This window comes from Bos indicus x Bos taurus, chromosome 27, assembly GCF_003369695.1.
Source record: "Bos indicus x Bos taurus breed Angus x Brahman F1 hybrid chromosome 27, Bos_hybrid_MaternalHap_v2.0, whole genome shotgun sequence".
Taxonomy (NCBI): Eukaryota; Metazoa; Chordata; class Mammalia; order Artiodactyla; family Bovidae; genus Bos; species Bos indicus x Bos taurus.
Genome location: NC_040102.1, coordinates 27990608 through 28013113, shown reverse-complemented (window position 1 = coordinate 28013113; position 22506 = coordinate 27990608). Strand labels below are relative to the sequence as shown.

Genomic DNA, 22506 nt, shown 5'->3' with positions numbered 1-22506 from the left:
TTATTATCTTTTTTGGGGGCCACACCATGTAGCATGTGGGATCTTAGTTCCCCAACCAGAGACTGAAACCATGCCCCGCTGCATTGGAGGTGTGGAGTCTTTTAACAACTGGACCGCCAGGGAAGTCCCTTTTCTTGATGAAGGCTTCTTAGTTACTGATGAGGCCAATGCAGTTTTAAATTTAGGTAGACAAGTTTCCTGAATTATTCAGGAAATGTTTTAAATGCATAGAAATTCTGACATTTCAAAACATAAACATCAAAAAGAAAAAACCATATTACATACATATAGATAGAGATCTGATGATTTGATTTAAAAAAACTGGTTTCTTGTAGAAGATAGTGTAATCAATAAGGAAGTTATTTGAAGAAATAAGTATTAAACATTTTGACTAACATTAGTTCTGATAACTACCTAGTCTCTGCAAAAGCGCTGACTTGGCAAGACTAAAGAGGACCAAGTGAGTTTTACTATTCAAGTTATATGTTATTATCCTCATAAATATATCAGCTCTTCAAATATGAATGGATGATTATTAAAGAAACCAACAATAAAGTGATTAGAATTAATTTCCTTTATCAAATTAGAAACATGATTTTTCCTTTTTTCAATTAATTGATGAAAATATATAGAGAAACCCACTTATTCAACATCTAAATCAATTTAAATATTTTATTCTCATAATTTTATAAGTGTTTATAAGCTAAACATTGTCAGAATGTGAATGTCCAGTGACAGCATATTCAATGAAGAGAAGGATATATACTGGGGTGAAACTTTCTTATTTTATATTAACACTGTCTGAAGGTGCATTTGAAAGAACATTGCAAAAACAGTTTTCAGTTTTAAAAAATGGTGTCTCTTGTTTAAGTACTAATATCTTTTGTGTTCAAAAATAAAACATTAATTTTTAATCCTAAAAGTAACAACTTGAGTGTTAAAAGTATGATGTACATTTCTTGCTTTGCTTTTAATTGTTTTTGGGTAATTTTTGGCTGCCCCAACCAGGGATTGGACCCACACCTCCTGCAGTGGAGGGCAGAGTCTTAACCACTGGACTACAAGAGAAATCCCCATTTTTCATTAACATAGTATTTTCCCTTCTTCATTTCAAATCCAACAGTGTGTTACACCATCAAGATACTTGGAGCATCAGGTATTATCTGTACCCAATATCTCATCTCCTTATTGTTCTTAAGGACAAGTCTGCACACACCCAAAAAGTCAATGAATTCTGTGCAAACTAAAAGACGTTCTTAAAATGAGGAGCCAATTAGATCTAATTATGGGTGATAGAATTTTGAAAGGTCCTAGATTAACATTACAAGCACTTTCCATGTTAAATTAAGCGTGTAGTTTAGTCAGCAAAGATATTCTTTTTATATATCTTGTTTATGTCTACTATAAATATCATAAGCATTCCATTAGCATCTAACCCAGTGATTAATGCATATATGATCGAGTCAGGTTCCAATCAGTGACAATAACTGCCTGCAAATATTTCCACAACTGTTCATCTCCCAACTCTTTTTCCCTGACTAACAGCGACATGCCTACCAAAGTCTAAGGGTTCATGTAGTTACAGGAAACCAGATGCATTATTTATAAGGATGCAGAAGCTAGAAAGTTCGGCTATGCTGCCTCCCCCGGCAGTAGTAGGCTCTAAGCTATTGGCGACAGGAAGCTTGCCAGTGCATTAGAAGATGAGATTGAAGGGATCCCTGCCAAATAAAATAGCTAAGTAATAACAAATGGTAAAGAAGAGCCTTGGGGGTTGCAGGGAGTCCTGAGCTCACCACTGAAGCACAATTCGGATCACCAAGCTTTTGCAGTCAATGCAGAAAGAGTTGTAATCCCAATTAATTCTTTGTCTCATCTCTCTTGAGTGCTTGCTTTTTAATTACAGTTATACATTAAAAAAAATAAATAAACCAGTCGATTCTAAAGGAAGTCAACCATGAACATTCATTGGAAGGACTGTTGCTGGAGCTGAAGCTCCAATACTTTGGCCACCTGATGCGAAGAACTGACTCATTGGAAAAGACCCTGATGCTGGGGAAGACTGAAGGCAGGAGGAGAAGGGGATGACAAAGGATGAGATGGTTAGATAGCATCATTGACTCAATGGATATGAATTTGAGCAAACTCTGGGAGACACTGAAGGACAGAGGAGCCTGGTGTGGAAAAGAGCTGGACACAACTTAGTGACTGAATGACAACAAATAGAATCAGTATACAAATGAGAAAATTACAACTGCTATACATTAGGCATGGTGTACAGTATCGCATTTCAAGTTCAGATAGAATTCATTCTGTATTTGTATAGTCCACCCTATTTATAACTCCACTTCACTGTTTTAGTGATTCTGCGCAAATTGGTATATTTTCCCTTTTTGATTTCAAAGAAAAGTAAATCTGGCTCCAAACAAAAAGCCAAAATTTTTTATTCTTCATGTATTCAAAACTGATATATTGCTACAGCGATACCTACATGACATTAAGTAGATTTTGAGGTAGTGCCATTCAAGTTTCATTTTCTGTTTAATCATTGTCAGGCACTTGGAATTTATACCACAGTGCAACAAAAGGCTGCCTGCTAAATGTTAACAGCAGCAGGGGATGAGAATGCCATCTTGCCTGGGGAGAAAAAGACCCTAAGGATGGACAAAAAAATTTCAATCTAAATACACACACAAAATTTACTGAAGGAACTGTTAAAACCAAATAACCTTCCCTATCACTCTAATATATAAACAAAAAGCTATGGTTTTTATTCTGTATCTCAAAAAAACTGAAAATTATCATCAAAGTCAAGTAGTTGAAGCTACATAGCACATACTATGCTTAGTCTTATCTTGAGCAAACTGAGTTTCAGATATTTAATATTTAACAAGATACTTTTTTAGGTGGAGGAGGAATGGTTTATGGAATTCCTTCTATATTACCCATGGGCTTCACCAGTGGCACAGTGGTAAAGAACCCACCAGCCATGAGGGAGATGCGGGTTCCATCCCTGGGTCAGGAAGATCCCCGGTGAAGGAAATGGTAACCCACTCCAGTATTCTTGCCTGGAGAATCCCATGGACAGAGGAGCCTGCAGGCTACAGTCCACGGGGTCACAAAGCGTCAGACACGACCGAGCGACTGAGCATAGGATCATCAGTTCAGGTCTACATTATCCAAGTATCTAACAAATATAATTTGTTACCAAAAACCATCTAGTTTTAACTCCTTTTATCATAGTAAATGTGCATATATATTTCTGTACCTTGTTCAGGAACCCTGATCCATAGAATTGATCTGGTCCAAGTGATCTCAGTAGGGGAAAAGAGCATATTTAAAGGTAGCTGCAATGATTATATGGCCTTAGAGACACACGATGGAGGTCACAAAAGGAACCTTCTGAAGGTTTTTTTGTTCACCTTGACCTCTACTCTCAGTGGTCAAAAAGAACAGAGGACATGGAGTCAGAGAGGCTGGCGTGGAATTTAGATATTAAAATAACCTTGACAAATACTGAGTTATCTAAGCCTCTCAGTGTCTTCATCTATCTAATGGGACAAATACTATCTGTTCTCAGATGAAAGTAGCTGACACATGGTAGGTCTTCATTAAAAAATATTATTATACTTCATTATTACCTTTTTAATAATAACAAAAGAAAAATCCACCTTTTTAATGCTGTGGCATTCCCTCACTCCCAAATGACTCTTCAGCACCACAGGGAGGAACAGCGACCAACCAGTTAACTTGTAGATTTTCAGATAATTTGCAATAATCCCATCTAAGATGAAACGGGGGCTTCCCAGGTGGCTCTAGTGGTAAACAAACTGCCTATGGATGAAGGAGATGCAAGAGACAAGGGTTCGATCCCTGGGTCAGGAAGATTCCCTGGAGTAGGAAATGGCATCCCACTCCAGTATTCTTGCCTAGGAAATTCCATGGGCAGAGGAGAGGATCCTGGCAGGCTACAGTCCACGGAGCTACAAAAAGTCGGACGTGACTAAGCACACACACACACACACACACACACACACACACACACACGAGCGCGTGCACACAAGGTGAAACAGTCTTATAAATCATCATGTAAAAAACTGATCATAAATGGAAGAAACCTTCAATCTATGATTTAAGTCAATGTGATCTGTCATTGTGAATTTATTCAACCTTGATTTTTAAATATTTAAAAGTATTTAAATATTTAAATATATTTTTCACGATTGAAGGTTAGTTGGTTTTCCAATAATTACACCTACGTACAACTTTTAGAAATTATGACAATCTAACTAGAAAAATCATCTCACTATTAATGATCATTTCCATTTAAAAAAATCCTTCCTAGGAATCAGAATCGTGGTGTGTTATTGGAATGGAAACACAAACCAAAATTTCTTCATTCAAGACCTTACATTCCAGTTTGGGAAGTGATGTAGACACCTGTGACAATTAAAAGTGGTAAGCTTGTTGTCTGAAGCAAGAGCAAGGAAGTCACCAAGACAGTAAGGCTGGGCATTGGAAGATAGATCTAACATATGGGTATAACAAAATACAGAGTTCACTTTTATTCTTTGATTACAAAAAGACTTTTTTTTCCCTTACAATTTCAAACATCCTTTTTTTTTGACACTTAAAACTTGTTTTATTAAAAACATTTTTTGTTAAAGAGACTGCCTAAAAATGTCTGAAATTTGCCTTTAATAAAATTATAAAGAAAGTTTGGGGATGGTTTGTGTGTTTTTAAAACACTCAAAATTTTTTTTCTTCTTCATTCTTACTTTCTTCTTCTTCTTCTTTTTTTTTTTTCATTCTTTAATAAAATATACCAAGGTCTGCACCTCTTCTAAAAACGTGGGAGAGAATGACCTTTTAAAAATTATGTAGACTATAGCTGACCCTATTCTTCATGAAGTCTCTACCAGAAACTTCAGTTAGACTTATCCTTGATACCCTTTTTACCCAAAAGGTCACAGCCAACATTCTAGAAACTTAAAAAAAAAAGAGCAGAAAAATTTGCCATAATACTTGTTCCTATGTGTACACACGGAGTGGATGTGATGTTTCATTCCTATTTTTGTACTAAGCTTAACAATTTTAAATCTCAGTTCCCTTTACCTGCACCGTAAAGACACTTTTAAAGGCTCGAATAAACCGCTTATGTGCCCTTGAGCTACCTATTTTCTTCCTAAAGCTTATCTTGCTTTCACACAGCCTCATTTGCACATACAAGCTAATTCTCCTGCCCCCATGATCTATTCATTCTAAAACATACCCAAGGACTCTTTGTGTGGTTTATTTTTTTGCAGATAGCTTGAGTGAACAAAGATGTATTTCTGCTTTGGAGCATTAGGGACATGAAATTAAGAAGCTTCTACAAGGAGAGAAGAGGAAAAAATTCATCTAGGTCAACTAGAGGGAAATGTACATAATTTATAAAAAATCTATTATGGCCACTTAATTTTTTTCTCAGGTATATGTAAAGTTACTCTTCTTTATATTCCCTTCATATCATACTTTACCATAAAAATATCCTGTCTGACAAGGTGGGTTCCTCCGGGCACATTTTATCAGAAGGAGGATATGTTAGATTTTACAGCATTAAAAAAAATAAATGTAGCAGCTTCCTTCTTTCTTATAGCTCTGTAGGCTGAGAATTATAAATAATTATGACTTGTTCTCAAAGTTACCTTATTTTTGAATGACACAGATTTCTGCAGGTTGACAAAATGTATCTCTGAGTAAAAATGCAAGACAACAGTTGTACAGAACATTATAAAAAATTTAACATATTATCTCCTGTAGATTATTCTGTTAATATATCTTTCTTCCTATATGGGGAATTTATAGTTAAAAACTTGATCAAATGACCAGAAGCTTGTCAATTAATCACTGTTCTTAAGAAATGAAGTTTAATAAAATTGAGAGAGAAATCATCTTAAAGGATAATTTTACTTTTCAATATTTAATAAGCAATAATTCGAATTAATTTACTATTTTAATTTACTAGAGTATCACTCCATTATAACTAAGATACATTTTAAAGTTTGCCATTTCTGATACCTTTGGACCAATTAAATGGCCAATTTATTTCCTTTAGGAAATAAAAATAAAAAACAAACTTTACCTAATGAAAATAAAATTCAAGAAGCTCCAAGCTTTCCATATACATTTCTGCTGCTGCTAAGTCACTGCAGTCGTGTCTGACCCTGTGCGACCCCATAGACGGCAGCCACCAGGCTCCCCCGTCCCTGGGATTCTCCAGGCAAGAACACTGGAGTGGGTTGCCATTTCCTTCTCCAATGCATGAAAGTGAAAAGTGAAAGTGAAGTCGCTCAGTCGTGTCCGACTCTTAGCGACCCCATGGACTGCAGCTTACCAGGCTCCTCCGTCCATGGGATTTTCCAGGCAAGAGTGCTGGAGTGGGGTGCCATTGCATTTCTAGGCCACCTAATAAAAAATATCTCCTTAGATATATCACGTATCTTTGTAAGTCCATTTGTGTATCATGGAAAAGTTTCTGATAATCAAAGAGTAATCTCACTGCAGTTAAACTCCTCTAAAATACCCAGTTAAATTTCTAAGTTCTTTAGAAACTCTCCAAACTTCTTTCAGAATCCTACATTGTATGACATAATTTCTGATGCCTCTTAATCTTAGACTCCTACTTTTTATTTTATTTTTTAACTTTACAATATTGTATTGGTTTTGCCATATATCAAAATGAATCCGCCACAGGTATACATGTGTTCCCCATCCTGAACCCTCCTCCCTCCTCCTACTTTTAGTGGCAAATGATAGATTCTCATCATCTTTTTAAATGAGATAAATGCCAGAATTCTGACTTCTTGGTAAAATGACAAAACTTTAAATATGAGGCAGAAACAACAATTGACTACTTAAAAAAAAAGACAACAGTAAAACAAATCATTACCCAAACAATACTTCGTTTTAAACAATACTTACCACAGAGTGAATAAACATGTTCTATCTGAAGCAATATTATTTAAAAAAATAACTTGATTTAAAGCAAATCACTGCCCAAATGACACTTCATTTTAAAACACAGAATGAATAAACATATTCTATCTGAAGCAATATTATTTAAAAAATAACTCGATTTAAAAGTCTGTGCCCCATGTTCTACTTTGTACTGGTGCACTGGGATGACCCAGAGGGATGGTATGGGGAGGGAGGTGGGAGCAGGGCTCAGGATGGGGAACACATGTACACCTGTGGCGGATTCATGCTGATGTATGGCAAAACAATACAATATTGTTAAGTAATTAGCCTCTAATTAAAATAAATAAATTAAAAAAAAAAGAAAAAATAGTAAATAAAAAAAGAAAAAATAAAAAAGTAAAAGTCTGCACCCCACGTTCTACTTTGTTATACCATGTATTTTCACATCCAAAGAGCACAGTTAGCCGCAAATAAGCTCTTCTACTTTACTGCAAACTCCTTCAGCCCCAGGACTATTCTATACCCACCTCTCCCACCCACCTCCTCCACCAAGAAACACACATCACAGTTCCTAGCACTGTGCTGGGACAGAGTAGGAACTGGGTTATTGACTATTTGTTTATTTTAATTAAAGGGAGGTCAGTCCTCAGTGGTCTAAGAATCAAACAGTAGAAACAGGCCCATCAAATCTGCATCGTAAATTTACCACTTACTTGCTGTCTGACCTTAGTAGACACTTAGCTTATCCCTATCTATATATTATTATTCTTACTATTAAAATGGAAATATTAATAGCTCCCAAATTTCTTTTAAAACTTAAAAGAAAAACTGATGAAACAGTTTATCATTACAGATGAAAGTTCCTTTATTTAACAAAGCCAGTCTGTCCTTCCTTCTTGCTCCCTCTCTTCATGTCATGTTTTACAAGGCTTGAAGAAGAGGTTCTGGAATACCTGAGCAAAAACCAGAACAACAGCTCATGTTTGATGAGCTAACCCAATCTAAATACCCAATCTCCTAAAAAGAGACAGTTATGGACTTGAAGGAAGATGGACACAGCTTTAGGCTACAACCCACACTGGCCCATGTTATCGGTTTTTAAGATTTTGTTGACCTCTGACAGAGATAAAATGGAAAGCGCCATTCCAGCATTTCTTTTATGATTAGTTGACCTATGTATCCACAGCCTCTCTATTAAAGAAATGAAGTAAGTACCCAAGCAATGGCTACGCTAGAGGCATTATAGTAAGAATAAGGCAGAGAACCGTGGGAGATGCTCACGGACGAACTACTAGAGACATTATTCCCTCTGGGTTTTAGTCTAACATCTATGAGGTTGATAAAGCCTCAATCAGTGTGAGTTCACACTTTTCAAAAGACCTGCTGACTGTTCTATGCAATCTTAAATGGAATGGACTAAGCATGCTTCTTTTCCTTTTCTTACTGGAAAAAAAAGAAAATCCTAATCAACATGCAACTACTCTAGTGAAAGAAACTAGTAATTTCTCAAAATCTACTTAATCATAGGTTTAAAAAAAAATCTGAAGTACTTTCTGGCTTTTAACTCTAAAGTCTGAACATTTTACTGATTTGAAAATGCTTCCCATGCGTTCAGGTTTGAAAACTGTAACCCATTTTTCTACTCTTTTCTACTTTCTTCAGAAGAGGCTAAAACAGTTTTGAAATTAAAAGAGGGCATTCCTAAGAATGATGATAGCTCTTAGGTACTAATAGAGTCCTTTAAAAATGATATTTCAGTTGTCTTCAATTTTTTAACTCATTATTTTCTTCATAATGGTAAATTTGTTTTAATTTTGTTTGCCCAATTAAATAATTTTCAATAACATTTATTGCTAACTTTCCTTTAAAATTCTCTCTCTCTCTTTTTTTTTTTTTTTTTTTGAGCCCTATTTCCTGACTCTTCTAAATTTGTCTGCTCATCAGCTATAGAGGACCATGTTGGTTTGGCCTGGCTGGTCCACTTTCTCCATGTTTAGGTACAGAACCCTCCTCTCTATAGTGAACCCACAGCGTGCAGTTAGTTCCCAAGGGACTGAGCCCATCTGTCCCACTAACCCAAACACACACACAGCAGTGGATATCTGACCCAGCCCCCACCCAATTGGAGTCATTAATCTCCTTGGGATACAGTCATTATTTTAGGGGTAAGTATATGAAGCAAGCAGAGCCAATCAGATTCTTCCTTAAAATCTGGTATTCGCATAAGAAGTGGATTTTCTCTTCTTAGATTATGAACCAAGAGGAAAGAGGCCTCAAGATATGAGCAGCTATACCCCTATCAGACAGAGAAAACCCACTAAGAACAAAGCCAACATTTGTAGAGAAGCAAAGCATAAAGACTGAGAAACTGTCATATCATATCATTTGAGCCTCTGGATCAAATTGGGCCAGTTTTATGAGCCAGTACACTTCATTTATATTTAAGCTCTTTGCAGTTGAATTTCTATCACCTGCAGCTGAGAAACTTCTAGTTGAATCACCATCCATATTTCTTACTGCTTTATGACGTTGTTCTTAACCCTTCCTGTACCTATTGCTCCTTTTTGAGGGGTGGGGGTACTGCTTCCTATAGCATGCAGGTCTTTTAATAATAGATAGGCCCCTCTTCCCATTTTTTTTCCCCTCTTCCCATTTTTAAAAGATCCCTAGACAACTTGAAAAAAAAGTGAAGACTGAAGAAATCCACCAGGTCAGTCATTTACTTTGATAAGCAAACATCAAAATCCTGCTAGCTCTGTTTTCCTTGATGTTTTCTTTGTGCCTCTCTGACTCCATTCTCTTGTTTTCATGTCACCACTTAATTTTCCTTTAATTTTTACATATAATCCACCTCACTGCTCTATTCCTAATGATTAAAAACACTTAATTATAGTTTTAATTCTTCTCTAAAAGCAAGAAAAATAGAGATGTCCTTCCTCTCCCAGCTGATAAAAAGATGGAGGATCTTTTCTAATGTTCAAGGGAATATTCTAATAAAAAGCCCCCCAAAGAATGAAATACAGGAAAATAATTGCTTTGGGGCTGATAATTTTATACTAACAAATATAGCTATCATACAAATTATATCTAGGATTTATGACATTATGCAAGGCTTCCCAGATAGCTCAGTTGGAAAAGAATCTGTGTGCAATGCAGGAGACCCAGGTTTGATTCCTGGGTTGGGAAGATCCCCTGGAGAAGGGAAAGGTTGCCCACTCCAGAATTCTGGCCTGGAGAATTCCATGGACTGTATAGTCCATGGGGTCATAAAGAGCCGGACATGACCGAGGGACTTTCACATCACATGCAGGAGGTTAAACAGTAATCATCCTAGAATAAGGTTACCCATCTACCCCCAACATCAACAACCACTGGGGAAGATTTCCCTGTTTGTTGAAAATCCGATTCCTACTAGCACAATGGCTCTTAATCCCACTTCTGTAAATAGCAATGTTTTGAAACAGGTAAATTCTCAAAGTCAAAGAGCAAGTCACTGGAATGATTCTAGGCTGTTTTCTGTCTCCTTTATAGTATTAAAACTTTGAATTATGTTGCTAGTAACTCAGCACTTTCCTGTCCATTTCATTATGTAGGAGATTGTAGAGAGTATATTATTTCACCAAAAAGTTGACTCTGAGATAATTGGTATAAGTGTGATTATACACCTAGACTCCATTTTGATGCTTTTTTAAAAGAAGCTCTCTTTTTCCCTTTTTTAAAGAAGTTCAAGTTACACAGATAGACCTAGAGACTGTCACACTGAGTGAAGTTAGTCAGACAGAGAAAGACAAATATCATATGATATCGCTTACATGTGGAATCTGAGAGAGTATAAGAGAACTCATCTACAACACTGAAATGGAGTTACAGATATAGAAAATAAACGTATGGTTATCAAGGGGTAAGGGGTGGGGAGGGATCAACTGGAAGGCTGTGAATGACATACACACTATTATATATAAAATAAGTGACTAATAAGGATCTACTGTATGGCACTTGATACTTCACAATACTCTGTAATAACCTATATGGTAGAAGAATCTAAAAAAAGTGCATATATGTGTAACAGATTCACTTTGCTGTAGAACTGAAAATACCTCAATAAAAATTTAAAACTTTTAACTATTAAAAAAAAAAAGAAGTTCAAGGTAGTTGCATGGATCCTGTAAGACTTTTTAATTTAAAAAAACAACATGATTTAAATCAGATGATTCAGGCTTAAATTTCTGTTTTACCACTTACATAGTTTTTGAATTTGGATATGTCAGAAATTTCTGAGTCTCAAGTTCCTTATCTAACAAATGGGATGAAATCTAAGTCATAGAATTATTGAATTATTGTGTGAATAAATGACTCAATATATGAAAATATACCTTATAAAATTTACAGTATGATACAAAAATCAGTTATTTATATATACACAGTACACACATATTTGTATGGGTCAAAAGAATAATTTTGTAACAGATTAATTTCAACAGAATACAAAGGGTAAGGATAATTTAGTTATAAGCTCGATGAAACGTTTTATCAAGTAGTGGAATGCAATGAGGGACACTGAATGCCTTTAGAAAGGCAGAACTGAGGAATGATATTCCAGTTGCAGGGAGTACAAGGGAAAGTTGTAAGGGAAAATGTAAGACATGTTCACATAGAAAATGAAAGAAGTGAGCATGAAGGTAAGAATATTAACACTGACATACAAGCCCTGACTTTTTCCCAAGTCCCTCTGTTGCCCTAAAAATCTGCAACTCACTCTCCAGGCAAGGAGGAAAGTGGAGGTAATACCAGTTGGGCAATCTCCTTTGAAAGTTTTTCTTTTATTGCCAAAGAGCATGCAATTTTTTTGTCATTCTCCTAAGACACAGAATTACCACACCCTTGAAAATACCATGTTTATAGAAATCTGGAAGCACAGTTTGCATTCAATCAGAAGTAGCTCTTCAACCATCACAGGACAGAGTTCATATTTGGTACCAAAAAAGATCTGAAGTTGGAATGACATTTTTTTTCCAGCTGAGAATCATTTAGCAAAGGTCTGGGCAGTTCTGTCTACATTTAGAGTAGGTCAGTCAGTTATAGATGAAGGGGGAAGTAAGAACCGTAGCTCTGAAGCTCACGAATGGACCAGTAGACCTGGTCCAATCTATTCAATCCAGCGCACCAAGCTGTCTCCCAGGGAACATGCTGTAAATCTCATTATAACAGAAATGTTTCTGCAGACAAAAGGCATTCTTCCTTCAGCTAGCTTTTTTAGGTGCCAAATTAAAGACTGAGTTGTTCATTTCATTCAGAGATTTCAAAGAGGACTTCCTGGATAAGTTCCTTTCCAGTGCAGTCTTAGCTAAGAATATATATTATTTTGGAAAAGACAGTGATTTCTTGGCATAGAACTTCCAACATCACCATTTAGACTGAAAAATCATTAACTCCTTCCTGCTCCAACAATAAGGATAATTTCTTATGTTGCTCAAATAAAATGGAAGGACTCCCTTCATTTCTATTTTCTTCAGAGACATGTGCATTGTTCAAGTACTGGCTCTCTTCTGTCTACAGGGGAAGACCATCTAAGTGCTAAACGATTCACATTCATTCGTTCATATTAGGCTTCTCAGTATAGTTTAAGATAAACATGATTATACAGACACAGTGACTGAGCCTTAAGGACACTGAATCACTTGCCTAAGAATACACAGTAATTAACAGCACTGGTATTTAGACTTAAGAACATGAGTCCATCTGATGTCTGTGTTCTTTTCATTTCCCTTCACCACCCTTTGATGGGTAACATAAAGATTACATGGGCTCAGCTGGTTCAAGGCAACGCATTTACTTTAATCTACTACACATACTTTCAATCCACTTTGTATCAGTGACAACTTTTCCACCCATTCACAGAATCTCATTCCTTTCCATATTAAAGTCTTCTTTTTTTTTTTTAAAGGCAACAAAATGTCATGTGTTACAACAGGCTAGCATACTGCCTGGGTTTGAATCTTGCTTGAGAAACTTTAGAGAAAATACATCAGTTTCATCATCTGAGAAATGGAACAAGGTTTTATGAGAACCATGAACCATGTAAATCACCTTATACGCTGCCTGGCATGCAGTGAACCTTCAATAAAGGTTTGCTATTACTATTACTATGATTCGAAACATATATTACTATTTAAGACTGTTTTCCAGAAAGTTCTCTTTATTTTCTTTCTTGTTATTATTCATTAGACTTTCTATTTTTGTTTCTCTCATTTTTATATTCAATTGGAATGGATGGGACTTAATTCAGTAAAGTGGTTGGTATAACAATTATATTTTTTATAGCATTTGACAAAATCGTCTGCAAAATGGGGTTACCAGCAGCTGGCAATTCAGAGAGAAATCGTTAAGGTTTGTCCTAAACAATCAATTTACTTTTTTGCTGATGCTGTGTAAAAGAGGAACAAGATAGTCCTACTGACTTTTGCAAATTTGAAGCTCTTCTTTTCTACAACCTGTTACTTATGTGTAACAGGACACTCATTTAGCAAAGTATTCATATGTTTTAAGTCACAGATGCCTCCTTTACAAAAGGATAACATAAAATGAAGGAAAACAATGCTAATTCTTACCAAAAGATTATTATAAGGCACTTTAAAAGAATTATAAATGAACAACTCTAAAAAGAGTGAATGTATAATGCAAATTCACAGAGGAAGTAGTTAAAATGAGCCTTACAAAGGGAAAGATTAGTATCATATCTTTGCTATTTCACCAAATTTATGAAATGCTAGGAAAAACAAATAGAGGGCAAAAATGATAAAGTGTTTGCAGATGAAACATGAATCTCTTAAAATCTCCAGTCACATACAGGTGTTTTGCATGTCTCCTTTCTGGCTGAAACAAAGCAAAAAGAAACCTACTCAGGGCTGATTATTTCTGACCTGTGGGAACTTTTCCTGGGCCTTTGACACTTTTATATATTTTGAATTTTTAAGTCCAGGGTATTATGATTGCTGGTTCTTCAAGTTTCAGCTCCAGCCTTTACTAAACTGAGATATGCTTGCATCAGAGCCCTGCCCCAGTGCAGAATTCCACTGAATATGGCCTTTGGAGGAGCTGAGTATTGCATGCTGCTGGCATGGACCTAGGACCCTGCCACTATTGGCTTATATTTCCAAAATACAGAACATAATTTTGAGATTAAAATATGTATTCATTAAATGGATACAATATGCCAAAAAAAAAATTCATTAATCAACTCAGCAGTATTTACTGAGACCCCCCCAGGAGTGGGGAGTGACATACGGAAATGGGTCACTGAAATGTTTTAACGCAACGGTACACAAAGCCTTCTTTCTTACTTTTAAACCCTGACCAAGTATCAGGAACTAATTCTGCTGAGAGTTAAAGATCAGAGTCAAATTTCAAAATGACTTCTCTCTCCACAGTGTTGCAGTGAACAGAAATGTAAACTGAGAGATTCATTTCAGTTCCCTAAGTATTTCTTCCATTCCCAAATTACTCAGATATACTTAAGAATCACATCCATCCCATTAATGATAGGATGAAGGGTTCCAATTACAAGAGTTTCAATAACTTTTTTCAGTGAATCATGCAGGGGGGAAATGATTCCCAGACAAAATGACAGAGAGAAAATCCTAGTGTTTGCTTTTGCTTAATAAACACTCAAAAATAGAAAACAAGGCTCAATATGATTCCTCAACACTAGTTAGCTAAAATCTACATAATTATTCTAATCTTTTCCTAATGAGAATTAAATAACAAATATCCCAAACTCCCCAGAAAGGATTATCATTTTGGAGAATGTAATGCTTATCCTTAGGGGAAGTCAATCTAATCTGAGCATTTCCTTTCCTGTTTGATCTTACTAGATTATTGCCATCAATCCAGTTAAACAATGCTTTATCTAGTTAAAGTATAGTCAAAACATCATACTTCATGTAATAAAAATACACTGACATCGTATTGTGACAGTCTGGGTATCACCAACCCAAATGGATTTTAAAATCAAACTGGATATTTAGACCAGTTGGCAAAACAATGGAAATTGCCTCAAGTAAGTTCAAGTATTTTATACAAGGCTGATAGAGAAAGGAAATTGTTCATTAAACACACTCTCTGGGCTAGAATAGAATAATTACAAGCTTTAAATAAAGAGCTACAATCAGGGACAGAAAGACTGTAGTTGTAAGTTTTATTTTCAAGGCCTGATAAACTCCCCTGTTGCATATCAAAATTTAATTCTAGGCTATTCACAATTTATAAGTATCAAAACTATTTTTACTAGTCCTTGCTAACTTCTTAAGTTCCCCTGATACAGCGCAAAGCACCAATCAATCTAACAGTTGTAGACCTCCACAAGCACAAAGCACATTTCACATTAAACATTTGAAAACTAATCTGAGATCTTGCCTAGGGACTTGCTTTCAAACATTTTCATAATTAGTCACTTGCTATCAAATTTGAATCAAGGGCATCTATATATAGTTTCCAAAATCCATCACAACAGACTTTATATGAGAACTGAGGAGCTTTGGAATAAAGATCCCAAACAGCTGGGTATCACGCCTTAGGCAGTTGCTGAAGGCATCACGAAACACTAAAAAAACAAAAGTAAAGAGACAAAGAACAACCGACAATGTTCTCTGTTGCTCATCCAGAACTAGGCCTCAGAATGGGTGCAATTATATTCCAACATTCACAGACATTACATTACCTTAAAACTGTATGTATGTATCTCAGGGGAAGGGGATATCTGATCAATCCCAAGCAGAGCAGGAGTTCATGTCTATTCCAAACAGCAAACACCATTCTGTTCCCAAACTTGATACCCCATTCCCCAATAAGGGTAGAGGAGAGATATGAACATGATCTTCAGAAGCAGATACTGTCTTGGGTTAAACACTAGTCAACAGAATATTTAAATATACTTACATGAAGAAGTATTTGTTCCTTCTGTTGATACTGATATTCTAATGGGAGACTCTATAAAAAATAAAAGTGGAATGAAGCTTTATTGAGTCATGCCACTTGGATTCTTAAATTAGAAATTTTGCCAGCCTTGGGTATCATCTAGAACAAGAGATCTAGAAAATGGTGCAACAGAAAAGCTGAAAGCATCTCAAAGTCAAAGGAAGGTATATGCAACATTCAAAGAATATCTGAATATTCCACAGAGGAATGTTTCTACAGTGTGGACACAAAGACTTCTGAAAGTTGCAAAAGGTACCCATCTGCAAAGATACCCCTCCACACACCAGCTGCTCTCTTCAAATTTCCTGGAACCACTACTCTGAACAGATCCACACTCCAGGTGAGACAGACAATTCCTTTTCTTAGGTTGGTCTTGATTTTAAGAAACATGAAACCAAAGAGAACACTCTCCACATTCAGAGAGAATGAAAGGCAACTTTCTTGCTTAGAGGAAAAAAAAGAAGGATGAAAATATTTTCAGGCAAACTGCTCTGCATAAACATTCTGGCCAAACACGATGCTGAATATAGTCCATGCAAGGTCCACTAGAGCGATTACATTAGGATCAAACAAAACGTACTAAATAAATACATAATACAATCATTGGGGTTGCACAGCAGCTTGATTCTCTTAGATGGTAAGGCTAAAGAAGGAAAACCAGTATTTAGGTAAAGCAGAGCGTAAAACATACTTCATGCAAAAAAAAAGCATGAGACCATATTTAGGTAAAGCAGAACATAAAACATATCTCATGCAAAAAAAAAAAAAAGCACGAGACCTAAAGGTTTTTATGAGTAAGAACTAAGAACAACTCAGTATCAAAGAAGGATTGAAATTCAGCAACCATAAAGCTATAAAGATTCAAGTCACATAGCCGAAAATAATAGTTACAGTCATTCCAAATTCCCAAGGCAAGCAGCCCATAAATCTAAAAGCTCAGATTTGTAACAGCACCAACTGGGGTCAGAAAATGAAGTCCGTACATTAAAGAAATGTCAGAGTGAAAGGTGAGGAAATTCAGAAACTCTACAAATTTTTTCTTATCTCCATCTCTCTATATTCCTTCTCTCTCTCTCTCATTCTTTTTCTGCTACTCAGAAAAGTGAGATCCTCTTATACTCCAGGATCATACCACCTTGCAACACAAGCATAAGCCCTAAATATGGTCAAAGTGGCTAAGACATAGAGAAAGTTAGCTCTTATGATTTTGAACAATGGCTTTGAAGAGAAGAGGCTAAACTGGGGAAGGTAAGATAGAAAATGGCTGTTAAATCACATGGCCTCTGAGATTAAATATTTATTTGTAAATATGCTAAAGGTTTTGTTAACTACAGAATCACAAAGGATAAGAAAAAGTAAAAAAAAAAAAATTAAATTCACACCAGATGAATGACATTCACGGCTAGTGGAGAAATCAATGAATTAGGGTTATACATGGGTTAGTAGAGTTGGGTTTTCAGTAGCTAATATATGCTCAGATCACAACTGCTATCAGCAAATATTACAGGCAAGTGAGAAACAAACAAAACCAAACAAACCAAAAAGAAAAAAGCAACAGCATTTTAAAAAGTCAGGCCTATAACAGTGCTTCTGCCCAACTTCAGTGACTGACAACTGAGCATTAAGAGCCCAAAGGTCAGAGGTCAGACAGTGATACTTTATCCAGGAATGAACTGTGATGGATGAAGGAGGGCAGAGCCCACTAAGAGAAACTCCTAGAAAGATGTAAAAGCTGAAGTTACAACCCAGATATCTCCTTTCCTGGTGTAGTACTCCTTAAGTTGCATCTAGTTTTCTTTTTCTCATGCATGCCTCTCAGGTCCAAGTTCAGACACACAGCAAGAACTGTACTCCTTTAAAGAAAATCCAAAAAAGGCAGAATGAACTGGAGAAAAAATGTTGGCGCAGAAAACAGGAGCAGCTGAAACGTGGATGCAGAAGGGGTTCTGATTAGTAGAAGGAAGAGCCAGCTGTGATGCCTGTCGTTCTGGTTAGTAAAACTCGACAAGCTTATTTTCCTTACCTGAAGACACATACGCTGTCTCAGTTGAGGCTGGCATGCCAGTGGTGATCTCTGCAAAAAAGAAAAGTTGATAGGACATTACGATGTACAGTCAGGAGGCCGGGAGTCAGCTCCACAGCCTGCCTGCAAACCAAAAAATGTGTTTAAAGAAGGAAGTATTGCAAGGAGGTGATGAAAGCCCCGGCTTTATCCACACAGAGAGTGAGAAACGTGAAAAGAAGACTGTCCAAATAAGTAGTTTTTCTTTCTTGGGCCAAGAGCAGGAGATGGGCTGTGACAGAATAATTAGCAAGAAGTCCCTGCCCCCACTGGGCTCAGTGGAGAAGAATATATATAGCAAAGAGACAGCGGGCTCCTCTTCAGAAAGGAAGATAGAAATGGCCAAATCAGGAAAAATCAAAGCCGGGGGATCAAAGTTGTGGTCAATATTTTTAAATTAGGGAGCTCTGGAGAATTCCACTTCTGCCCAAATCAAAAGCAAGTAATGTTTCTAGTTGGGATTGATGAAAAACATCAGATTCTGGCATCAAATGCTACATAAAATTGCCAATGGTAATCATACAAGTGTCTGATCATTTCAGCTACTCAGGGCAGGGTACAGAGCAAGTAGGCAGCTTCCAACTCAAGGACATGCAGAATTGACCTGCACACTTCTGGACACACCATCATCATGGGAATTGTGACAGTACTGTTCAAACTTTGATGTGCTTTCTTACTGCCTTTTATGATGGCCTGAAGGATGAATATGTTGTCTAACTCTGTATTCATTCAGTCCTTCCAAAAAGAGCTGTTAAAATCTAATGTTTTCAGTAAGGCAAAGGTTTATGAAGCCTGGCAAGATGTAGAGATGCAACAGTGGGTATTATTTAACCATCACTGTGTGTATTATTATTGTCAGATGACTTAATGATATTCTATTATTCACTATTACTAACCAGGACAAAAAGAAAAGTTGAATCTGTGATATATATATATACATATATATATGTATATATATATTTTAAAAGTTACTAGATTCTACTAAAATACTATGTTGTTTAGTAGTTAAGTAGTGTCTGACTCTCTGGTGACCCCACGGACTGTAGTCCGCCAGGCTCCTCTGCACTAAAATCCTAAGTATGTCATATATTATCATTTTATGTTGGAATTAATAGCCTGTTAATCATGTAGTTGGAAAAGTTCATGACCAATAGAATCATCTTTAAATACAGATATGACCACTTAGGGTTTCCTTGTTAGAACTAGACTAGTAGGTAAGATGAATTAATTTAAGTGGCAATATTACTTCAAGTTCAGAGGCTCTAAGGATAAATGGTTTGTGGAATTGGAAAAAAAAAAATGGCTTCTGAGATTCAGTAGGTATGTTTAAGAATAAGCATCAAGTTAAATGAGTATATATAAACATCAGAAATACATCTTTAGTAAGACCAATTATATTTTCTCTCTTGCAAATTAATACGGACGGTCCTCTCGAATGAGGCATTAGGAAGACACACCACTCAAGGTGCAAGATTATCAAGCCACCAGTGGCCTATATCAGCTCTTACACCTACTGAAAATGGGACACAGTGAAAGGAATCTGTATGTGAGGATGTATAATGTTCTTGGGACATTCTCAAGCAACAACCACTAAAGAGGATATTCCAGGGGTTTTGTTTTTTTGTTTTTTTCAGTCAAGCCATGTAGAAGGTGAGACCTTAGTTCCCCAACCAGGGATGGAACCCATGTCCTCTGCATTGGAAGAACAGTCTTAACCACTGGACGACCAGGGAATCATGAACCCTGGACAGGAAAGCCATTGGCTTTATCCTCTTTAGAGTTAGCCTACTGGCATTGGATATAAAAGACGGGGTCTGTAAAATCACTCTTTCTTGGAAATTTATTTCTTGGCTCTGTAGAAATGGTTTTATTAGATGTCCTGTATCATTTCATAATATACTGATGGACTAAAAAATATAAGTGATATATAATATCAGTCAATTATGTTGAACTGACATGTCTGCCTTATTGTGTTTGTCATTAGCCTGAATAGGAAGGCCTTTAAAATTGATTTTTTATGAAAGCCTTTGAATACATCTTGCTTGGTATTATAATCATTCAGTAAAATATTTAATCAGCACTAAGTGTGAACTAGACCCTGTTGCTAAGCCCTAGCAAGCAATCATCCCAGGTAGAGTTAAACCCTTAGTAAAACTGCCATATTGCACGTCTTAATGACGTCTGAATGTTAAATAAATTGTATACTCACTTTAAAAAAATAAAACAATAAAGAGGATACTCCAAGTTGGCAATATGGCAATAACTTGTTTCTGAAGTGGGTACAGCTAGCTTTCTTGATATGGGCTGCAGAAAATAAAAATGTTCCTTTTGGAGGAAAAAAATCTAATCGAAGAAAAATATTATGAAAGATTCACAGCATTTGTCTTTTTCTATAAGTTTCCAAGCAAGTACCCACATGGGGAGCGATGCTTCCTCATTCTGTGCTTGGACTCATCAGTGACACAATAGCCAGCCAGAAACAGGAAGCTCAGGGTCACAAGGATTGGGCCAGAGTCCCAATCCTAGTATGAAGATCAAGACTCTCTTAAAATTTATTTTTGACAAACCAAGTAGTTGTTCACTGTGACCTTCCAAAACAAACCAAAAAAACCAAATAAAGAAACCCACAAACCCACATTCAGAGCTATTCTATCTCAGAGCATAAAAGATATCTCAATGGGAGGAAAGGTTAAAAATATTTCCTTTTTTAGTTGAATGACACATAAAACTACCAGAACAGGAGGTTAGTACAAAAATGTGTCTACACACAGAAAACTTAAAATAACCTCCTTTCCTAAAATTAGATATTTATCCTGGAGACCTTAAAAATATCTTTAATGATTATGGTTTCAAATAAAAACCTTTTGAATTATCTTGGAGGTAATATAAGCTCATGGGCTTCCCTGGTGGCTCAGTGGTAAAGAATCCGCCTGCCAATGCAAGAGATATGAGTTTGATCCCTGAGTCGGGAGGATCCCCTGGAGGGGGAAATGGAAACCCACTCCAGTATTCTTGCTTGGAAAATTCCATGGACAGAGGAGCCTGGCGGGCTACAGTACACGGGGTTGCAAAGAGTCAGACATGACTTAGTGACTAGATAACTACAAGCTAAGAACTTGTACACATCTATACTAAAAGAATCTTGCTAATAAAAATCTTTTTGATTAAAGCCACTCAGGAAACATTTCTATGTGTATTTGGGGTAGAATGTACAGACTGAGCACATTAGCTCTTGTTATAGTGGTGACTGAAAATAATCTTGTAACAATTACAGATTTTTTAAAAATTATCAAGTCCTGCAGTCTCCTTGATATTTAAGCAACATATCTTCCCCCTGAGTAATTTGGTAAATTTTGTTAATTGATAAAGGACACCCCCTTCATTGGGGAAAATTAATAAAGACTTAGAATCATCAAGAACTGAACACAGCTGAGCAATTTATGCTGCATAGACAGGTAAACATATGAAACATTAATATATTTGTATGTTTGCTTGTTTAATAAACTGGACCTGGTCTCAAGAAAAATTGCCCTGTCTTAAAAATAACACCTTCTGGAAAGGAATTTTTCTAATTATTATGTATGCATGACTTGCTTGAGAATTCATTGTGAGCACAATATACTAAATATAACTATTTAGCAAAATACATAAACAAATATAAGCATACATATGATGTGTCTGTGTGTATTTAAAATCCAATTATGTGACTCTTTATTATTCTAAAATTACAGGTCATTGCTGTACATTTGAAAATAGTGATAAAGTATTTTTAAAGATTTAAGATGGGCATACTTATTTATTAGCACTAGTAAAAATGACTTCAGGAATATATTTAAGCATCTGAATTCTTGCTCATAATAAGTGTTAGTTTTAGCATGGTATTGACTGGGGGATTTTTGTAGAAACTAATGCCTGTGGCCTGTGATTTGTTATGTAAGTGAATACTGAAATGTCTCCAGTCAATAACACTTGAGCAACGAAAGACACTTTAATATGTTTCTAGTCAATAATGAGTTAAGAAATTGAGAAATTTTGGAATTAACAAATGGCATAGAGGCAGGATGAATACTATGCATTGAAAAGAGAGTTCTTTTCCACTCAAACTTCTCTTGCATACCACCCTTCATGGGAATCCTATGTGATGCAATATACATGGAGATTGCTACACAAACTCTGTACTTCTTAGTATCACTATAGGTTGCTCCTATAGTCAAAGATCCATCTAGTCAAAGCTATTGTTCTTCCAGTAGTCATGGACAGATGTGAGAGTTGAACCATAAAGAAGGCTGAGTGTCGAAGAATTGATGCTTTCAAACTGTGGTGCTGCAGAAGACTCTTGAGAGTCCCTGAGACAGCAAAGAGATCAACCCGGTCAGTCCTAAAGGAAATAAATTCTGAATATTCATCGGAAGGACTGATGCTGAAGCTGAAGCTCCAGTACTTTGACCACCTGATGCGAAGAGCCAACTCACTGGAAAAGACCCAGATGCTGGGAAAGATTAAAGGCAAAA

At 36.2% G+C, this 22506-nt stretch overlaps 1 protein-coding gene across 15 annotated transcripts in view; it reads right to left on the bottom strand.

Moving 5' to 3' along the window:
* The window catches only part of NRG1 (neuregulin 1), a 1152455-nt gene that overhangs the window by 143384 nt on the left and 986565 nt on the right, over positions 1-22506 (bottom strand). For 11 of the 15 annotated variants that reach the window (XM_027530077.1, XM_027530076.1, XM_027530078.1 and 8 more), the window contains exons 4-5: positions 17957-18007; positions 15895-15945 (exon numbers count right to left, since the gene is read on the bottom strand). The exons of the other annotated variants lie outside the window; for them this stretch is intronic. In XM_027530077.1, the coding sequence (XP_027385878.1) occupies positions 15895-15945; positions 17957-18007 (102 nt within the window). The remainder of the gene's footprint in view (positions 1-15894; positions 15946-17956; positions 18008-22506) is intronic. 15 annotated transcript variants of the gene reach the window in all.